Source organism: Musca domestica, unplaced genomic scaffold (assembly GCF_030504385.1).
Source record: "Musca domestica strain aabys unplaced genomic scaffold, Musca_domestica.polishedcontigs.V.1.1 13, whole genome shotgun sequence".
In the NCBI taxonomy this organism is placed as follows: Eukaryota; Metazoa; Arthropoda; class Insecta; order Diptera; family Muscidae; genus Musca; species Musca domestica.
In genome coordinates this window covers 16956908-16977884 of record NW_026712172.1, presented here as the reverse complement: position 1 = coordinate 16977884, position 20977 = coordinate 16956908, and the positions used below count along the sequence as shown (strand labels likewise).

The 20977-nt window shown below is 30.2% G+C and overlaps 1 protein-coding gene across 1 annotated transcript in view; it reads right to left on the bottom strand.

Moving 5' to 3' along the window:
* LOC101892292 (uncharacterized) overlaps positions 1 to 20977 on the bottom strand; it is a 304676-nt gene that overhangs the window by 20351 nt on the left and 263348 nt on the right. The window contains exon 9 of the mRNA XM_059118748.1: positions 20081 to 20278. Within this exon, the coding sequence (XP_058974731.1) occupies positions 20081 to 20278 (198 nt within the window). The remainder of the gene's footprint in view (positions 1 to 20080; positions 20279 to 20977) is intronic.

Sequence of the window (20977 nt, the reverse complement as noted above, 5' to 3'; positions counted from 1 at the left end):
CCTAAAATGCGATTTTCTATTAAATGTTGCCACATTTTGGAAATGCGCAAAATTAAAACGAAACTTTAGTTTTTCACTCAAGTTCCGAATTTGTTTCTAAATTTTTCCTGATTTATATTAAGAATAACCTTTTATAATATTCTGGGGCCTCTAGTAAAATTTGATGGAGTATCTTTCTTTCTTTGACATAAACCTTCTAAAATGAAGTTTTGTGGAAAATTTCGCCACGTTTTGGGAATGCGCAAAATTAGTTTAAAATAATGTATTTTTAATGCCCGATTTGTGACAGACTTTTTTGTGATAAATATTGTATATACCGAGTTCTGTTGTGTGAGGACCTTTAGTCAAATTTTATATAGAATCTATTTCCCTTTGACACCAACTGCCTAAAATGGGATTTTCTGTTAAAAGTTGCCACATTTTGAAAATGCTCAAAATTAAAACCAAACTTTAGTTGTTCATACAAGTGCTGAATTTCTTTCTAATTTTTCGTTGATTTATATTATGATCAACCTTTTATAACAGTCTGGGACCTTGAGTAAAATTTGATGGAGAATCTTTCTCTCTTTGATATTGACCTTCTTAAATAAAGTTTTGTGGGAAATTTTGTCACATTTTGGAAATGCGCAAAATTAACCCAAAATAATATACTTTTAATGTCCGATTTGTTATAGATTTTTTTGCGATAAATATTGTATATACCGATTTCTGATGTTTGAGGACCTTTACTTAAATTTTATATAGAAGCTATTTTCCTTTTACACCAACTGCCTAAAATGGGATTTTCTATTAAAAGTTGCCACATTTTGAAAATGCTCAAAATTAAAACCAAACTTTAGTTTTTCATACAAGTGCTGAATTTCTTTCTAATATTTTCCTGATTTATAATATGAATAACCTTTTATAATGTTCTGGAACCTCGAGTAAAATTTGATGGAGTATCTTTCTCTCTTTCATAGTAACCTTCTATAATGAAGATTTGTGGGAAATTTCGCCACGTTTTGAGAATGCGCAAACTTAACCCAAAATAATGTTTTTTTAATGCCCAATTTGTTACAGACTTTTTTGTGATAAATATTGAATATACCGCTTTCTGTTGTGTGAGGAGCTTTAGTCAAATTTTATATAGAATCTGTTTTCCTTTGACACCATCTGCCTTAAATGGAATTTTCAATTAAATGTTGCCACATTTTTGAAATGCGCAAAATTAAAACCTAACTTTAGTTTTTCACACAAGTTCTGTTTTTTTTTTCTAATATTTTCCTGATTTACATTACGAATACCGATTTGAAGTGTTCAGAGACATGTGGTCAAATTTGATGGAGAATCTTCCACTCTTTGACATAAACCTTTTAAAACAAAGTTTTATGGGAAATTTCGCCACGTTTTGAGAATGCGCAAACTTAACCCAAAATAATGCATTTTTAATGCCCGATTTGTTATAGACTTTTTTCTGATAAATATTGTATATACCGATTTCTGTTGTGTGAGGACCTTTAGTTAAATTTTATATAGAATCTGTTTCCCTTTGAAACCAACTGACTAAAATGGTATTTTCTATTAAATATTGCCACATTTTGAAAATGCGCAATCTTAAAACTAAACTTTAGTTTTTCACACAAGTTCCGAATCTGTTTCTAATTTTTTCCTGATTTATGATATGAATAACCTTTTATAATGTTCTGGAACCTCGAGTAAAATTTGATGGAGAATCTTTCTTTCTTTGATAATAACCTTCTAAAATGAAGTTTTGTGGGAAATTTTGCCACATTTTGGGAATACGCAAAATTAAGCCAAAAAATATGTATTTTAAATAACCAAATAGTTATTGTTTTTTCTCTGATATATATTATGTATACGAAGTTCTTGTATATGGGCTGTTATATTAAAATTCAATGGAGAATATTTTTTCCTTTGACATAAACTTCTTTTAAGGGTGATTTGTGGGAGAATTAGCCATAATTTTAAAAGTAACGTAAAACTAAATCCCAGAATTTTTCCCTTGAGGTTTTTTGAATTTTCATTTTTATTTTTTTATAGAATCTTTTCATCATTTTTGAAACAAGCTTAAATTCTATTTTTTTGTTGTAGTTGTTTTGTGTTATTGTAATTTTGTTTTTGTTTTATTTTTCACACTTTAGTTTTATTGTTTTTAAGCCCAAATTAAACAATGACCAGTTTTCATTTTGTTTATTTTTTGTTTCACTTCCTCTGTCCGTGTATCTGGCCCTTGGACTTTCATTACAGCCGGTTGGCCGACTGGCTGGCCCTTCCTGTAAGAGGCCAACACAACGGCTTATGTGTCATTGTTCCATTACTTTTGAAGTACGTGTTTGGCATTAAGTTGTCAATAATAATTTTTTTTTCGAAATTTTTTTTTGCTTTTGTTTTTTTAAAGTGTAAAACAAAACGTAGCACAATATAACGTTTAATGGATATTATTTGTATGTCTTTTGGTTATTAATTGTCACTACTCGTTGGCGTGAGCTTTGGCAAATTTTTTTTTTTTTCAGTTTTTGTGTGGATTGTTTATCTACGCAATTTTTTCAACCAATAATTGAGTTATACCGAAAAAAAACCCCCACACCTTGTGAGTCATGGCTTTCAGGTGGCTTAAAAAGTTAATTTGCATATATTGCTTCGTGTTTTTTTTTTCAAAATAATTCAAATAATGGAAATGTAAATAGCAAAATGTTTTGTTTATTTTTTTCATTTATGATTTGAATATTTAACCAAATCGGGGGTCTCTTTGTGGATTTTTTAAAAAAAAAATGATTATCTTTTTTTGTTCAATTTTTTAATTATTCGTCTTTCAAATGTTTTAATTTATGTGCCTATATAAAATAAATGTATATATCTCTCTATTTCTTTATATTACGAGGCATGTCAGAAAATATTACAAAATCTTGAAAAACTGGTTAAATTTATTTATTTATTTTTTTTTTTTTTTGTTAAATTTATTATTTATTTAAACAATTTGTTATCGCCTGAGTTGTTGATAGTTGTTGTTTTTTGAAAAAAAAAAAAAATACTTGTTACATGAGTGGAATTTGCTGTAGAGCATCTATAGATATACACACATACATGTTACATTTGTGAAGAAGTCACGTACTGAGTTTTTTAAGCACCGAATCGAAAAACAAAATTTTTAAGAAAAATAGTAAAAATTATTTCTGTTTTAGCTTGTTTGGATTTCGCTTTAAACGAATATAAAAAATAATATAGTATTTTAATTTATTTTTTGGTAAATTAAAAAATATTTAAAGAGTTTTTTATAGGCCAAATTTCTATGGAAATTTAAAAGAAAATCTGGAGATATTTGTTATTTTTTTCTTATTTATATAATTTATAACGTTTTGTGGTGGTCCAAGACCTATAGTCAAATTTGATGGAGAATCTTTCTTTCTTTGACACTAAACTCCGAAAATGAAGTTTTATAGGAAATTTCGCCACGTTTTGGGAATGCGCAAAATTAGATCAAAACATATGCATTTTATACTAACAATTTGCTATTGATTTTTCTGGGATATGTTTTGTATATATGGATTTCTGTTGTGTGAGGTCCCCCAGTCAAATTTTATGTAGAATCTATTTTCTTTTGACACCATCTTCTAAAAATGAGTTTTTCTCGACATTTTTGCCACAATTGGGTAATGCGCAAAATTAAAACCAAACTTAAGTTTTCAATGCAAATTCCTAATTTGTTTCCAGTTTTTTCCTGATTTATGTTATGGATAACGTTTTGTAATGTTCCGAAGCCTATAGTCAAATTTGATGGAAAATGTTTCGTTCTTTGATACTAATCTCCTAAAATGAAGTTTTGTGTGAAATGTCGGCACGTTTTTGCACTGCGCAGAATTAGATCAAAAATATGTACTTTAGATGAACAATTTGTTCTTGACTTTTCTGTGATAAATATTGTATATACGGATTTCCATTGTATGAGACCCTTTAGTCAAATTTTATGTAGAATCTATTTTCCTTTGACACCATCTGCCTAAAACGAGTTTTTCGGGGAATATTGGCCACATTTGTGGAATACGCAAAATTAAAACCAAACTTAAGTTTTTCATGCAAGTTCCTAATTTGTTTCTAGTTTTTTAATGATTTATATTATGAATAACGTTTTGGAATATTCTAGGGCCTATAGTAAAATTTGATGGTGAATCGTTCCTTCTTTGGTACTAAACTCCTAAAATGAAGTTTTGTGCGAAATTTCGCGACATTTTGGGAATGCGCAAAATTAGACCAAAAATATGCATTTTAAACGAACAATGTTATGGGCTTTTCTGGAATATATATTATATATACCGAGTCCTGTTGTATGAGGACCTTTAGTCAAATTTTATGTGGAATCTATTTCCCTTTGACACCATCTGCCTAAAATGAGTTTTTCGGGGAATTTTGGCCACATTTTGGGAATGCGCAAAATTAAAACCACACCTAAGTTTTTCATGCAAGTTCCGAATTTGTTTCCAGTTTTTTCCTGAATTATTTTGGGGATAACGTTTTGTAATGTTGTGAAGCATATAGTCAAATTTGATGGAGAATCTTTCTCACTTTGACATTAAACTCCTAAAATGAAATTTTCTAGGAAATTCTTCCACATTTTGGGAATGCGCAAAATAGACCAAAAATATGTGTTTTAAATTAACAATTAGCTATAGACTTTCCTGGGATATATATTGTATGTATCACTTTATGTTGTGTGAGGACCTCCAGTCAAATTTTATGTAGAATCTCTTTCCCTTTGACACCATCTACCTACAATGAGTTTTTCTGGACATTTTTGCCATATTTGAGAAATACGCAAAATGAAAACCAAACTTTAGTTTTTCTTTCAATTTCCTAATATGTTTCTAATTTTTCTTGATTTATTTTAAGGATAACGTTTTGTAATATTCTAGGGTCTATAGTCAAATTTGATGGAGAATCTTTCTCTCTTTGGTACAAACCTTCTAAAATGAAGTTTTGAGGGCAATTTTGCCACATTTTTTAAATTCTTGAAATTAAATAAAATAAATATTTTTTTTTTCAAAAATTTCAAATTTACATAGTATTCAAATGGCTATATATTATAAATAGCTAAATCTTTTGTTCAGAGCCCCATAGTGAAATTTAATGGGGAAGAATTTTTCCTTTTGCAATTTTGACATAAAATTGAAATTAAGGGCTGAAACTGACCTAAACTCGGAAAGGTACAAAATATGCCAACTATATTTTTTTCTTTCAAATACTAAAACTTCCTAGCGATATGTAAGGGTTCTACGATTCTCCTATCGATTTCTTTTGTTCGTGAGCCCCCAGTGAAATTTGGTGGAGCATATTTTTCCTTTTGACATCTTCTCTCTAAAATGAAGATTTTTTTAAGAAATTTTGAGAAGTTCGAAAAAAGCCAGAAAGAAAGAAAGTCACAAAAATGTTTTTTAAATTACTACTTAAATTTGGGATATATGAAGTTCAGATATCGAAATCTTTTATTCGGAAGCCCCAACTGAAATTTGGAAATAATTGGAATTTTCAACGTAAAAAGGACGAATTTGAATCATTTCAGGGACCAAATGTTAATCATTTCCGGGATTTTGGTTTAAAAGCTGTTGCGCGCCGAAAAGGGCAACTAAGAAGTTTGAAAAAAAAAGGCGAGAGAATGGTAATAGTTGGATATGCAATAGTAGCTAAGGGTCTACTTTATTTATTTATTATTATATATATTTTTCAATTTTTTTTGTATATTTTTTATTTTTTTGTGTTTTTGTAAATTTAAAGGGTAAATTTATTGTATTTATTTATTATTTATTATTATGTATTTATTTTTTTCCTTTAAATATTTGTATTAAATATAAAAATATATTTTTTTAATTTCCAATTTTTTTTCAATTGCTAGTTTTTAACAATCTCCAATATTCCTTTTAAAAGCCACCCTAAAATATACGCCCCATTTATTGTTTGAAAAATTGCATATTTTCCACACTCTTGTTTTGTTTATCCATTAAACATCAATTAAGTTTTCTGATTATTTTCAAAATATTTTTGAATTTTTATTTTTTCAATTCCATTTTTGTTTTATTTTCCGAATATTAGCCCAGGGGTGAAAGTCGTAATTACTTGATCATTATAATTTGTTGTGAATTTTTGGTATTTATTTCATATTTATTTCCATTTATTTTTAATTTTTTCAAAGCACTTCCTCTGATCCATTCCAAGATTCTTTATTTTCACAATTTCTTTTTAGGGTAATGCCATTGTTGTTGTTATTGCCATTGGGTTAATATGGTCATATGGCCTAAATTTTTATTTGATTATGGTATTAAAAACATTTTTTTATTTAATTTTTTTTTGTACATTTCCAGTTCATTCACTTCGATATGAGTGAGTGAGTGACTGACTGACAATTGTAGCCTCCCCCATGCAATTTAAAATTCCAAATTGAAAAAAAAACACACACACTCATTCACTCACTCTTCAAACACTTATGGCAAAAACAACACCAAAAACAACTTTACAAAATTCTAGATAAAATATTTTTTTTTCGATTTTTTTCCATTTCAACACACTTTGTTAGCCGATAATTATTTTAAAATGTTTTTCTTTTTTTTTGCTTCTCCCCACACTCGAGTAGGTGGTACGCGCACGTTCGAACCGCACTTCAACGTTTTGTTTGGCCAAAACAACAAATGTTAACTGATTTAACTAAACGTTGAAAAAATTGTGCATTGGCTGGCTCACTGACAGCCAGGCCTAGACGGAGGCTAAGTAAGTTAAACAGAATAAAAGCCAGACGAACACACTCACACACAATGTGTTTTTGGTGAGCGCATGAATTTCTGAATACTCAGTTGGCTAGTTATTTGCATGAAGAGATAATGAATGAAACCGAGAGACACGAGGTGAGAGAGTGTTATGAAGATAACTGCCCCTTTTTAATTTAGCCGGGTTGTTATGCCACTACCAAGATATGCATGGTTGGTTGTGTTGTGCTGTTGTTGTTTTTTTGGCAAAGCAAGCTCTCAAAGAGGAAATCCAAAAAAATCAATAACTGTAGCTCTTTAACTCGTATTTGGGTATATTGATTTAAGAGAAGAACTGGCCTAGCGGTAAATAATCAATGATTAAATTTTATATGTTCTCTTTAAATTTAATATGAAGAGAGAGAGTGGGGGGCTAACTCTAGCGGTAAATATTCAAATGAGACGCAAGACCAAGGGATTTTACCTATTCTCTTCAATTCCAATTGGAAATGTTGAGTGAAGAGAATAATTTTAGTATGGTAATGGGGTGAAGTTGGGTCGTGCAATGGTAAATATTAAAAGGAGAGATAAAATCGATCAATTTTCTCTTCAATTTGTGTGGGAAAATGCCATTCAAAGAGAAACACATTGACATGGAGAATATAATAGAGGAAATCCAAAAAATCAATAACTGTAGCTCTTTAATTCGTATTTGATTGAAGAGAAGAGCTGACCTAGCGGTAAATAATCAATGCATCAATTTTAATGTTCTCTTGAAATTAAATATACAGAAAGTGGGTGGCTGACATTAGCGGTAAATATTTAAAGGAAAGGCAAGACCAAGGAATTTCACCTACTCTCTCTTCAATTCCAATTGCAAATGTTGAGTAAAGAGAATAATTTTTCCATGGTAGTGCTATGGTAAATATTTCGTGGAGAGGTGATATCGATGAATTTTCTCTTCAATTTGTGTGGGAAAATGCCATTCAAAGAGAAACGCATTTAAATGGAGAATACTTTGATGTAATTAAATAAGGAATTTGTTGTGTTTTTCGACTAATAAAACATAATATTTTTTCAGGGAATTAACGTTAATTTATTTAATATAATTAAAAATAAAAAAATCAATTATTTCAAAATAGACACTAAATAAAATTTTAAAAATCTAATAAAAAATCTAAATCGACGATTTTTTTATTAGTATTATTTAATTTATTTAATGCAAAAAAAAAATAAAAAATTGAGATATATTTTTTTTAATTTATTTAATTTAAATTTAATTTTATTTAATATTTAATTTATTTTTTTAATATAAATATCCATTAAAAATAAATTTAAATTAAATTTGATAAATATAAAAAATTAAATATTTCATAAAAAATACACAGTAAATTAAAAATATATCAAATATACATTTTAATTTTTTTAATTTTATTTTAAATTCATAAATTTTAATTTTTATTTTTAGATTTTTATTTCAATATTTTTTTATATTTTCCCACATTATCTCTATCTAATTTTTAATGCAAATACATCCCGCTCACATTATGTCCAAAAGAAATTTATTCCCATAAATATTCTTTGAAATAATTCTCAAAAAAAGAAAAACTTTTAACAAATTCTCAAAAGTAATTAACACTTGGTTGCCATATAAACCACCCAAGAAGCAGAAGAAGAAGAGAGGTCAATGGGGTAATGGTCGTAGTGGTGGTGTTTATGGTACTACTAATGGCAACAGTAGAATGTTTTTGAGTTTGGTCAAAACCAAAAAAAAAAAAAAAAAAAATCAAAATAAACAAAACCGATATTAAGAGAAGACCAATAAATATGGTCAAAACAGAAATGAGGCAAAGTGCACGCACAGTTACCACAAAACAAAAATAAATAAATGAAAACAGACCACTAGAACGAGGGGTGGTGGGAAAAGTTTATGAAGAACAAATTTTCCAAAAAAAAAAAAAAAAAAAATAAAGAAAGAAATTTTGCAGAATTTAGCGTTTCTGTAAAAAATGAGTTGATAAATTCTTGAATTTAAAAAAATACTAAATTTTAATATGAGAAAAAATTAAGTCAAAATTGAATGTTCGTCTGCAACTATTCTCTTCCAAAAATAAAGAAACAAATTCAGTTTTTTCAGAATTAAAATTGAATAGAATTTTGCTCTCCTCCAAAAAAATGTCCAATTTTTCCACAAAAAAAAATAAATAAATAAATAAATAAAAATAAAAATATATAATAATAATAAATAAAATAAAAATGATAAAATAAATAAAATAATTAAATAAAAATTCTAATTATTCCTAAATATGAATTGACACAAACACAAAAATTATATTTTCTTCCGGAATAAAAAAAAATTCTATTACTTTCCCAACCCTCCCTCGTTTCAAATGCATTGCTGGAAAAAACATTTGTTTACACCTCATGAAGATACCAAATACGTTAAAAAAAGCTGTTTTTGAGGGTGGTGTTGTTGGTTGTTTGCCTGGCTGCAGGTGCAAGTGCAAGCGGGGTGGGGTGGGCGTGGCGGTACTGGTAGTGTTAAATAAACCTTTACTTTTTTTTGCTGCTTTTGGAACTTCCCAAAACCATGTGAACAAATATCAGTTTTGTGACAACAGCAAATGTGGGTTTCTTCGTTGTTGTTGTTGTTATTGTTGCTGCTGTTATAATTAAGCAAACAAAAGTAAACTGCTTTCGAAATGCATTTCAAAGTTTAGGGTTTTTTCTGGACTAAATTTACATTAACAAGTTGTTGTGATCGTCGTCGTTGGTGGTGTTGTTGTTGGCAGAGGAGTTAAGCTGGCTACAGGTTTGTTTGAATTTATAATTAAATATATTTAATTTTTGTTGGTTAGATTTTATACAGGTATTGTGTTATAGATATTGAACTGAATCGGCTAAACAGGTATATTTGCATTTCAATTGAAATTTTTTTTTGGGAGGGGAGGTGAGGGGATGCGGAGATAAAAATACGTAAAATAACGAAAATAAAGATATTTCTTAGAAAATAAACATTTTATAAACGTTTTGTTACGACAAATTTTTGACTTTTTGTGGGGGAGGTACCAGAAGGAGGGGACTGATATACTCCATCTTTATACGAGATCTTGTGTTGGTAGAAATATTGGAATGTATAGAGTTTCGAAAGAATCGGATGCTTATTTCGTATTTTATGAGCGTTTTCGTTATTCAAAATTTTGACTATTTTGTGGGGGAGGTACCGGAAGGTGCGGTCCGACATACTCCATCTTCACAGCTGATATTGTATTAGTTGAAATATTGAGATGTGTGAAATTTGAAGGGAATCGGATGTTTATTTTGCATTTTATGAGAGATATAATTATTTAAAATTTTAACCATTTTGTGGGGGAGGTACCAGAAGGAGTGGGCCGATCCACGCCATCTTCTCCACAAATATGGTGTCAATAGAAATATTAGGATGTGCCGAGATTAAAAGGAATCTGATCCTTATTTTACGTTTTATGAGCATTTTGATTATTCCAAATTTTAGCCCCTTTGTGGGGGAGGTACCAGAAGGAGTGGTCCGACATATTCCATCTTCATTGCTGATCATGTGTTAGCAGAAATATTGAGATGTGTGAAATTTGAAGACAATCGGATGCTTATTTCACATTTTATGAGCGTTTTTAGTTATTCAAAATGTTGACCCCTTTGTGGGGGAGGTACCAGAAGGAGTGGGCCGATATGCACCATCTTCGTAACATATATTTTATTAGTAGAAATATTACGATGTGTGAAGTTTAGAAGGAATTTAATGTTCATTTCGCATTTTATGAGCGTTTTTAGTTATTCAAAATTTTGACCCTTTGTGTGGAAGGTAGGCGAAGGAGTGAGCCGATATTCGCCATCTTCATAACGGATATTGTCTTAGTAAAAATACTAGGATGTGTGAAGTTTAGAAGGAATTGAATGCTTATTTTTAACGTTTTATTAGCGTTTTAGTTATTCAAAAATTTGACCCCTTTGTGGGGGAGGTACCGGAAGGAGTGGTCCGATATCTCCCATCTTCACAGCTAATATAGTATTAGTAGAAATATTGAGATGTGTGAAATTTGAAGGGAATCGGATGCTTACTTTGCATTTTTTCATAGATATAATTATTCAAAATTTTAGCCCCTTTGTGGGGGAGGTACCAGAAGGAGTACACCTACATCTACCATCTTCACCACAAATATTGTGTCGATAGAAATATTGGAATGTACCGAGTTTAAAAGAAATCTCATACTTATTTCACGTTTTATGAGCATTTTTAGTTATTCAAAATGTTGACCTCTTTGTGGGGAGGTACCAGAAGGAGTGGGCCGATATGCACCATCTTCGCAGCATACATTACGTTGGTAGAAGTATTGAAGTTTGTGAAATTTGAAGACAATCGGATGCTTATTTTGCCTTTTATGAGAGATATAATTATTCCAAAATTTTACCCCTCTGTGGGGGAGGTACCAGAAGGAATGGTTAGTTCTATTCTTTCTTCATACCAGATGTAGGGTGGACAGAAATATTGCAATGTGTCGATTTTGAAAATAATCGGATGCTTGTTTTGAATTTTATGAGAGATGCACTTATTCTAAATTTTGACCCTTTGTGGGGCAGGTACTTGAGGGAGTGGGCCGATATTGTCCATTTCCACACATCACTTAGTACTGCTAAAAATATTACGATTTGCAAACTTAGCCCAAAATTTAATGATTTTTTCTTGTTCTAAAAGGCAACGGACGGCCAACCCTAGATCGACTCCAAATGTCCTGAAATGGATTTGGTCCGGACAGACCTAGGATCTACAGCCGTTTTCGATTAGACACATTTTGGTCGTATCAAATTATATATGCCCTCTGTAATGTTGAGAGTACAAACACATTATTCCAAGTTTTTTTTTTTTTCTCACGCCACCGTCACGTCGTGGTAGCCAGAAAAAAAATAATATTTTGCCAAATAAAATGTTTTCGATTTCGATTTTGTCATATACCTATGTACATTTCCATTTTCTAACAACATTAAAATGAAGAAGAAAAAAAGTAGGGGAAAAAATCACGGTGGCATTAAATTTTTATGAAGCCGTTTAACAGGTTTACCACAGCAATTTGATTTCATTTCCTCCGTTGCCACTGCTTGTCATGCTGTCGTCTTTTTTTTTTCTAAACTAATTAACATTTTACATTTCGTGTTGTTGATTTAATTGTGTTTAAATTATTTAGTTTAAAAACAACATTAGTGAAAACCATCAAAATGGCCAGTTACCGGACATTAAGAAGAAAACCTACAAATTTTATTATGACCTGATTGACTGTGAGCGAGAAAGAGGGAGAGAGAGAGGAAGAAAAAAACAAACAAACAACGTAATGAGTGGCATGCAAATATAATCTGATCCCCTCTCTCTCTATCCCTCTCTCTCCTCTTCCTCATCATAATGCATTTGCCAAAACAATAGAGGAAATTAGTGTAAACATGTGTGGTTCTGTGTCAAAGTATTGCAGGTCAAGGTTTAATTAGTACAGAACCACAACAACAACTATGTGGGGATGTGGGGGTGTGTTGGTAGGTATGCGTATAGTGTGTATATTTGTATCAGAGGTGGGGAAATCTAATGCCCTTAGAATTTACATAATAAAATTCCTTATGGAGGGACATTATGCAAAAGGAACGATAAACTGTTGCAATACGAATAATGGGTGTGTTCCGTAACCAAACAAAAATAAAAAAATATATTTTTTTAATTTGTCAATTTTAAAAATTCTTAATTTAAAAATTCTCAAATAAAATACTTGAGACTTTTTTTAAATTTCATAAAGGTCAAGGGCATTATGCAAAAGAAACGAAACTGTTGTAATAAGAATAATGGGTGTGTTCCGTAACCAAAAAAAATTAAATATTTTTTTAATATGCCAAAAAAAAAAATATTAATTTAAAAATTCTTAAATAAAATACTTGAGACTTTTTCTTAAATTTCATAAAGGTCAAGGGTATTATGCAGAAGAAACAATAAACTTTTGTAATAAGAATAATGGGTGTGTTCCGTAACCAAAAAAATAAAAAAAAATATTTTTTTAATTTGCAAAAAAAATTTTAGAATATTATAGAGTTTACATAATAAAATTCCTTATGGAGGGACATTATGCAAAAGGAACGATAAACTGTTGCAATAAGAATAATGGATGTGTTCCGTAACCAAACAAAAAATTAAATAATTTTTTTAATTTGCCAAAAAAAAAAAAATATTAATTTAAAAATTTTCAAATAAAATACTTGAGATTTTTTTTAAATTTCATAAAGGTCAAGGGCATTATGCAAACGATAAACTGTTACAATAAGAACAAAGGGTGTGTTCCGTAATCAAAAAAAAAAAAAATAAAAAATACATTTTTTTAATTTGCAAAAAAAAAAAATATTAATTTAAAAATTCTTAAATAAAATGCTTAAGGCTTTTTTTAAATTTCATAAAGGTGTAATTAAAATAAAAAAAAATAATAAATTAAAATAAAATGAATAATTGTTTTTTTCATTTAAATTCCCTTTAGAACACATCACAACCAACAAAACACATCTCAACAAAAACCCCCTCCCCCTTGGCCATTATAAAACGCATATATTTCGTAAGAGATTTGGTTTTTGTAAGAAAAATCAAGCTCTTAGTAATTTACTTACTTTTTTTTTGTTTTGAAGAGAAAACAGTGAAAAAAAACAGAACAAAACAACACAAAATGAAAACAACAAAAGAAAACAAAATCATGCAACAACCACGGCATAAAATAACATGTCACAGTTATCCAAGAGTATGGTTGACACCTGTGTGCATTAATTAGCATACCAATACTCAGTCATACCACAAAACTCACAAGAGAAGAAGAGAAAGTGTAAGAGTATATCTGGGTAAGAGTAAGGAAGGAGGGGAAATATATTTACGTTGTGTGTGTTTTTTCTACACCATTAAAATGGCAGGTTAGTTGATGATAAACTTTGACTATCTCCTACAGTCTCCAAGTGGAACTTGGCTGCTGCTGCTGCTTCTTTCTAATTTACATTTGAGTATTTGTTTTTTGTTTTTATTTTTGAGTAGATAATGGCTAAGAGTCTCTCCCCATTAGCTGGCCACTAAAAGTAGACTACTTGAATAAAAAAAACAACAAACACAAACAAAAAATTGAACGTGCATGCATGCCAAATAGAAATGCATTGCATTAATGTGACTGACGTCTTCGTTGAAATACCCGTAATATGCAGATAAAATACTATAAACATATTTACTTAAAAAAAATGGAAATATGGCACGTAAGTATATACCACAATAATAACAAAGGATGACAGACTTATTTTATTTTTAGGTATTTTTGATAGAAAAAATGGTCTTGTTCTGTAAAACTATTTTTGGTTCCTGAATAAATTTGATGCAAAAATGGAATATTTTTGTGTGTTCCGCTGAAATATTTTTAAGAGAAGAAGAAAGCAAAATACCCATTATACCCAGGAGCTTATGGGCCTAGGACGTTGTGGTACATATTAACACGGAAAAAAAAATATTTACCTCGAGTGATGAGAAGTATATTTTTTACGGCAGATCAAAAAGGATCAATTTTTGAGTGCACGGAAGCTCGCAAAAATTGTTGAAAAGGATTTGGGAAAAGTATTTTGCCCTCAAACAATAAGAAATATACTGCATAAGGAGCTAGACATAAACCTACAATGAAGAGCTCCTTGCCAAAAATATGAAGCCCGCAGTGAAGCACGGTGGAGGGTCAGTGATGCTGTTGTGGGGTTCATTTTCAGCCTTTGGACCTGGTGTATTGAATTTTATTGAGGTTATTATGGATCAGACTATGTACCTTAACATTTTGAAAGAAAGTTTGCCAACTCTGTAAGAAAAAGCTCGGCCTTGGCGAAGATTATTCATTTTATCAAGACAATGATCCGAAACACAAGACCTATAAAGTGTGGTCATGGCTGCTATATAATTGGCCCCACGTCATGGATACACCAGTCGCGAGTCCAGACATAGACCCCATAGAGAATTTATGGAGCTATCTTGATGGAAAAATCCGCCAGCATGCTCATATCTTGCAAAGAAGATTTGAAGAAAGCCTTGTTGGAAGAATGGCAAAAAATTGAACTTTGCAAATCCTAAGGGCGAAAATACATAAAGCGCATATTTGGCTGGCTTAAGTCATCGGCTGACTTCTTCGTAGATGAACAAAGGAGTTTTAGGTTGACTTAGTTCGAATTTGGCCCTAGGCTCCTTTGTTCATTTCCGAAGAAGCCAGCGGATGACTTAAACCAGCCAGATAAGCGCTTTATGTATTCACACCTTAATATTTGCAATAGTGCTAGGTCAGATGCAAAAATGGACAATATCGGTCCACTCCACTCCATCGAGTACCTTCCCCACAAAGGGTCAACATTTTGAATAATTATAACTCGTATAAAATGTGAGGTAAGAGTCCGATTATCTTCAAATTACATACATCACAATTGTTTTATAAATCCAAGGTCTGGTGTGAAGATGGAATATATCGGCCCACTGCTACTGGTACCTCCCCCACAAAGGGTTAAAATTTTGAATATCAAAGAAGTTCACAAAAAATGCGAAATTATCCTTCGATTCCATTCAGACTTGGTATATCTCAAAATTAACATCAACACAAGATCTGTTAAAAATATGGTAGAGATCGAACCATTCCTTCTGGTACCTCCCCCACAAAGGATCAAAATGTTGAATAACCAAAACGGTTATAAAATCCGAAATAAGCTCCCGATTCTCTTCGTATTTCACACATCCCAATATTTCTACTAACACAAGATTTGTCGTGAAATTGGAATATATCGGACCACTCCTTCTGGTACCTCCCCCACAAAGGGTCAAAATTTTGAATATCAAAGAAGTTCACAAAAAATGCGAAATTATCCTTCGATTCCATTCAGACTTGGCATATCTCAATATTTCCATCAACACAAGATCTGTTTTAAAGATGGTAGAGATCGGACCATTCCTTCTGGTACCTCCCCCACAAAGGGTCAAAGTTTTGAATAACAAAAACGATTATAAAATCCGAAATAATCGTCCGATTTTCTTCGCATTTCGCACATCGCATTATTTTTACTAATACAAGATTTGCTGTAAAGATGGAATATATCGGTAGACTCCTTTTGGTACCTCCCCCACAAAGGGTCAAAATTTTGAATATCCATGAAGGTCATAAAACGCGAAATGTACACTCGACTCCATTCCAGACTTAGTACATCGAAACATTTCCATCAACACAAGATCTGTTATAAAGATGTTAGAGATCGGACCATTCCTTCTGGTACCTCCCCCACAAAGGGCCAAAATTTTGAATAACCAAAACGATTATAAAATCCGAAATAATCTTCCGATTCTCTTCGCATTTCACACATCCTATTATTTCTACTAACACAAGATTTGCTCTGAAGATGGAATATGTCGGTCCACTCCTTCTAGTACCTCCACCACAAAGGGTCAAAATTTTGAATATCCATGAAGTTCATAAAACTCGTATTTTTTTATTTTCCTCAAATCCAATAAAACATCACTTTTTCAAAATTTCCCAATGATGTTGTATTAAAATATTTAAAAATGAATTATTGAATTCTTTTCAGGTTGAATTTAAAATAACATTTCCATCCCTGCCCCCCTGAGGAACTGAGTTGTGGACACACATTTCCACTTGGCATTTCTGTCATCATCATCAACTCAGAACTTGCAGCTGAACTTGTCAAGTCATATTTATTCAAGCAACAACAACAACGACGGCAAACAATTTGCCATTGGAAAATTCCAATATGACCATGTCATTCAACAATTTTTGTCCAATGCAATGCACATTCGATGATGACCAGAGCAAATCTACTCACTTCATACAATGGAGAAAGAGAGAGAGAGAGTGAAAAAAACCAACAAGAATGAATGCTTTCAGGATTATAGAAATCCTTTTTTGTTGGTTAAATCAAATGGCCAGCAAAAAGGGTAGTGAACACTGAATGAAATTCCAACTAAAAAAATATTTTTGGTTCGAGAGGCAAAAAAATGTAATGCATGACTGGGATAGGAGAACATACAAAATGTCTTTGCTAAAAATGGAATGCATTTCAAAAGCAAAAAAAAAACTTAGATTTTACATTTTTTCCAGTAATAAAACATGCCACATTTCTATAAATAAATTTGTGAAAATAAATTTCATGGGAATTTTTTTGTTAACAGCACATCAAGGGCCACAGGACATTTTTCCAAAATAACTGTGTGGCAGACCACAATGGAAAATCCATTTATATATTTAGTAGTTATTTGATTTGTTATCCTGGCATCAAATCCAGACACATGTATGTGTGAGTGCATGAATGCTGGTTGGTGTTGTGGTATTTTATAAATCACTAAATTTTTGGAAATCATTTTTTTGGTTAACATTCCAAATGAAATGCAATTGGAAAAAATAATAAAACAATAAATTTGGGAAAAATGTGGGGAAAATCTGGGGAAAATTTTGAAAAGAAAAAAATGATTGAAAATATCTAAAATTAAGAAATTACAAACAATTAATGCCCATTTAATGTTTTGCCTTGTGAACACGGCATTAGAGATGAAAGTAACAAAATCCAAAGCATACTTTTAGGCAAAAGTAATAATCACCCAAGAAAAGATGTTTTAAGACTTTAGTGGAGAAATAATGACTTGTAAGAGCCAAATGAATGTATTAATGTCTATAAAATCATAGCATACCTTAAGGAGCCTTAAGGAACTTTGTTTTCACACAACTGGGAAATGGGAATGAGACTAAGACAAAAAGAAACTTCTTCAATTGGGAAGAATAGAATCTAAGAGACCTGATATGGAAAAGACATATGAAACTCTTTTAATTGGGAAGGATAGAATCTACGGAGAAGATCCCAAGATATCTTCCATGAAAAAGAGAACTCCTACAAAGGGTTATATGAATGAAAAATTAATTATTTAAGATCTTCTATTAAAAGAGGATCTCATTTGACTTCTTTCTATAGGAAACCCCTCTAAGGACCTTCGAATTAAAGTAGGTTTCCGAGGGGTCTTTTATGGATTAGAAAACATTCATGTGCTTTCAATGTCTTCTTTCGAAATAGCCTTTCATTGAAATACAATCCTCTTTGGAAAGAATTTTAAACCTCCTTTGGTAGAAACTCCTCGGAGGAAGTCTTCTATAGAAAAGAAGATAACTTCTCTGGAGTTCTCTATAAAAACTGAATGGTATCGAAAAAAAATTAAATCGAAATTACAGTTGACCTGTAGAAATGAAAATGTTCCTTCAAAAAAAATTCCTAGGAAAATTCGTGAAAATTTTACAAAAATAAAAATTTCCCAATGAGGGATATTTTTGGGGATTTTTTTATTTTGACTTTTTATGGCAATTTAATCAATGTATAGGTCAACAAATAATTTTTTAAATCAAAATGAAAAGAAAATCCATTAAAATCCCTAAAAATAGAAATTTCCCTACAAGGGAAATTTTTGGGAATTGTTTTTATTTCGACATTTTATCGAAAATTAGCTAATATTAAGTCTTACCAAATATATTAAAGTTGAAATTGTAAGAAAAATTCGCAATAATTGGTCTGAGTAAAAATTTCCCTTGAAGGGAAATTTTTGATAATTTTTATAATTTTGTTTTTTGTTGCAAATTAGTAAATATATGGACCTATCAATAATTTCTCAGTCGAAATTAAATGAAAATGTATTAAAAATTTTAAAAAGAAAAAAATTTCCTTTAAAAGGGCAAAAAATTGGGAAATTTTTCCTTAAAGGGAAAATTTTTTATTTTGACTTTTAAGAAAATTTAATTAACATTCAGGCCTAATAATCACTATTTAAGTGGAAATGAAAAAAAAAAAAACAATAAAAAACTTAACAAATAAAAATTTCCCATTTAGGGAAATTTTTGAGAATTTTTTTACTTTTACATTTAATTGAAAATTAACTACTTTTTTACCAAATTATAAAAAACTCGGAATAAAAATTTGCCTTCAAGGGAAATTTTTTAGAATTTTTATAATTTTTTTGATTGCAATTTGAAAAATATTAGGGCCCATCAATCATTTCTTAGTCGAAATTTAAAGAAAATGTATTTAAAATCTTAAAAAGAAAATTTCCCTTTGAAGTGAAAAGTCTTGGGAAATTTTTCATTGAAGGCAAATTTTCTATTTTTACTTTTTTTAATGAAAATTTAATTAACATTCAGGCTTAACAATCGCTGTTTAAGTCGAAATGTTTGACGGAAATTTTTGGGAAATTTTTCTTTTTGATATTTGATTGAAAATTAACTAATATTAAGTCTTACTAAATATATTAAAGTTGAAATTATAAGACAAAGTAGTAATAATTGGTCGGAGTAAAAATTTCCCTTCAAAGGATTTTTTAGGAATTTTTATAATTTTGGTTTTATTGTAATTTGATTAATATATGTGCCCATCAATCATTTCTTAGTCCAAATTCAAAGAAATTGTATAAAAAATTTCAGAAATAAAATTTCCCTTGAAGGGAAATTTTGGGGAAATTTTTAAATATTAGCCTTTTTTGCAAATTATTCAATATAATGACGTATCAATTATTTTTTGAGCCATAGGAAAATCTTCATAAAAATCTTGAAAAACAAAAACTTGTTTAAAGAAAATTTTTTGAAATTTGTATTTTTTACTTTCTTAAAATCGGATCTAAATACAAAATTTTCCATTGAGGGTCAATTTTGGGAAATTGTTATATTGACATTTTATCAAAAATAATTTGAACTTAGACTTGCCAGCCCCTTTTTTAAGTCTCATTGAGGGAAATTTTTGGGGAATTTTTCTTCTCAACACTTTACATCAAAGTAATTCCTTTATGGGCTTGCCAGGAATTTTATAAATCGAGATGGCAAGAAAATTCATTAAAACTTTCAGACATTCCTTATGAAATTTAGATATTTTATAAATCGAAAAGGAAAATTTATAATAACTTTTGTACATTGAAATTCCCCATGAAAATAAATATAAATTTCCTCCATTGAGGATATTTTCTGACAATTTTATTTTAATTTATTTTTATATATTTATTTATTATTATTATTATTATTTTCATTTTTTAATTTTTTTTTTTAAGTTCAAAACTGAGTTATCTTTAATCTGGTTTGGCGTTTAATCTCTCAAGAGTACCGTTTTAAGTGCTCCACGGTGTAAAAACGCCTTGAAAATTAATCACATTCTCTTTAAGAAAATTGTACAATTCAAAGCCCTCTTTCAGGCGCTTATCTTACTAATTGCTTGTTTTTGGCCAAAGTTGATTAAAATTTATGATAAAAAAATCTCTCTTTTGGACTTACCTGATATTTTTTAATGCTATCCAATTGCTCCATGGTTGGCTCAACAATTTGGGCAATTTGTTGTGGCTGATGACTGCTGGCCCCCGGCATGCCACGTCGGTCTGGTAGCTGCGGCGGCAGTGGTGAACTGCGCATGCGGCCATCTTTGGGTGGTACTGCGTCACGTGGTGGCGGTACTGGTTTCACGGAACCATTTAACTGGATTTTTGGAACATGGGAAGGGGTAGGAAATTGAAATAAAAAATTAAAACATTTTAAATATTTTTTTTTACATATAAAGGTGTTGTTTTTTTTTTTTTTTGGAGAGAGAGCGAGAGTGTAGAAATGCTTGTATTGTTGTTATGCGTATTGTTTTATTGTTGTAGTTTGTTGTTGAGTTTTAGTTATTATAAAATGGGAAAAATGAAAATTAATGAAAGTGAGGTGAGGACGATAGCAGGAGGCATGAAGGCAGTTTGTTTCTTGGTTAGGAAAAAATAATTTTTAAAAATTGTTTCTTCACGTGGGAGAGAAAAAGCGAGAGGTATTACCCTATCCTCATTTTCTCCCTAATTTTTAGTTTTTAATTTTTTATTATTAAATAGAGGACGACAGCAGGCATGAAGGCAGTTTTTTTTTTTTTTTTTTTTTTTGATAAAGAAAAAAAATAATTTTTAATTTTTTTTTCATAATTTAAAAGAGCGCAAAAGAGAGTAGAATTTATAGTATTACTCTTTTCTCATTTTCTTCCTAATTTTTATTTTTTTTAATTATTTTGAATGTTGATGGCAGTTTATCTGTTTAAAAAAATAATAATAATTAAAACAAAAAACAAGTGAGAGATCTAAAGAGAGAGAGAGTCCATTACTCTTTTCTCATTTGCTCCCTAATTTTTACATATTTTTATTTTTTTTATTT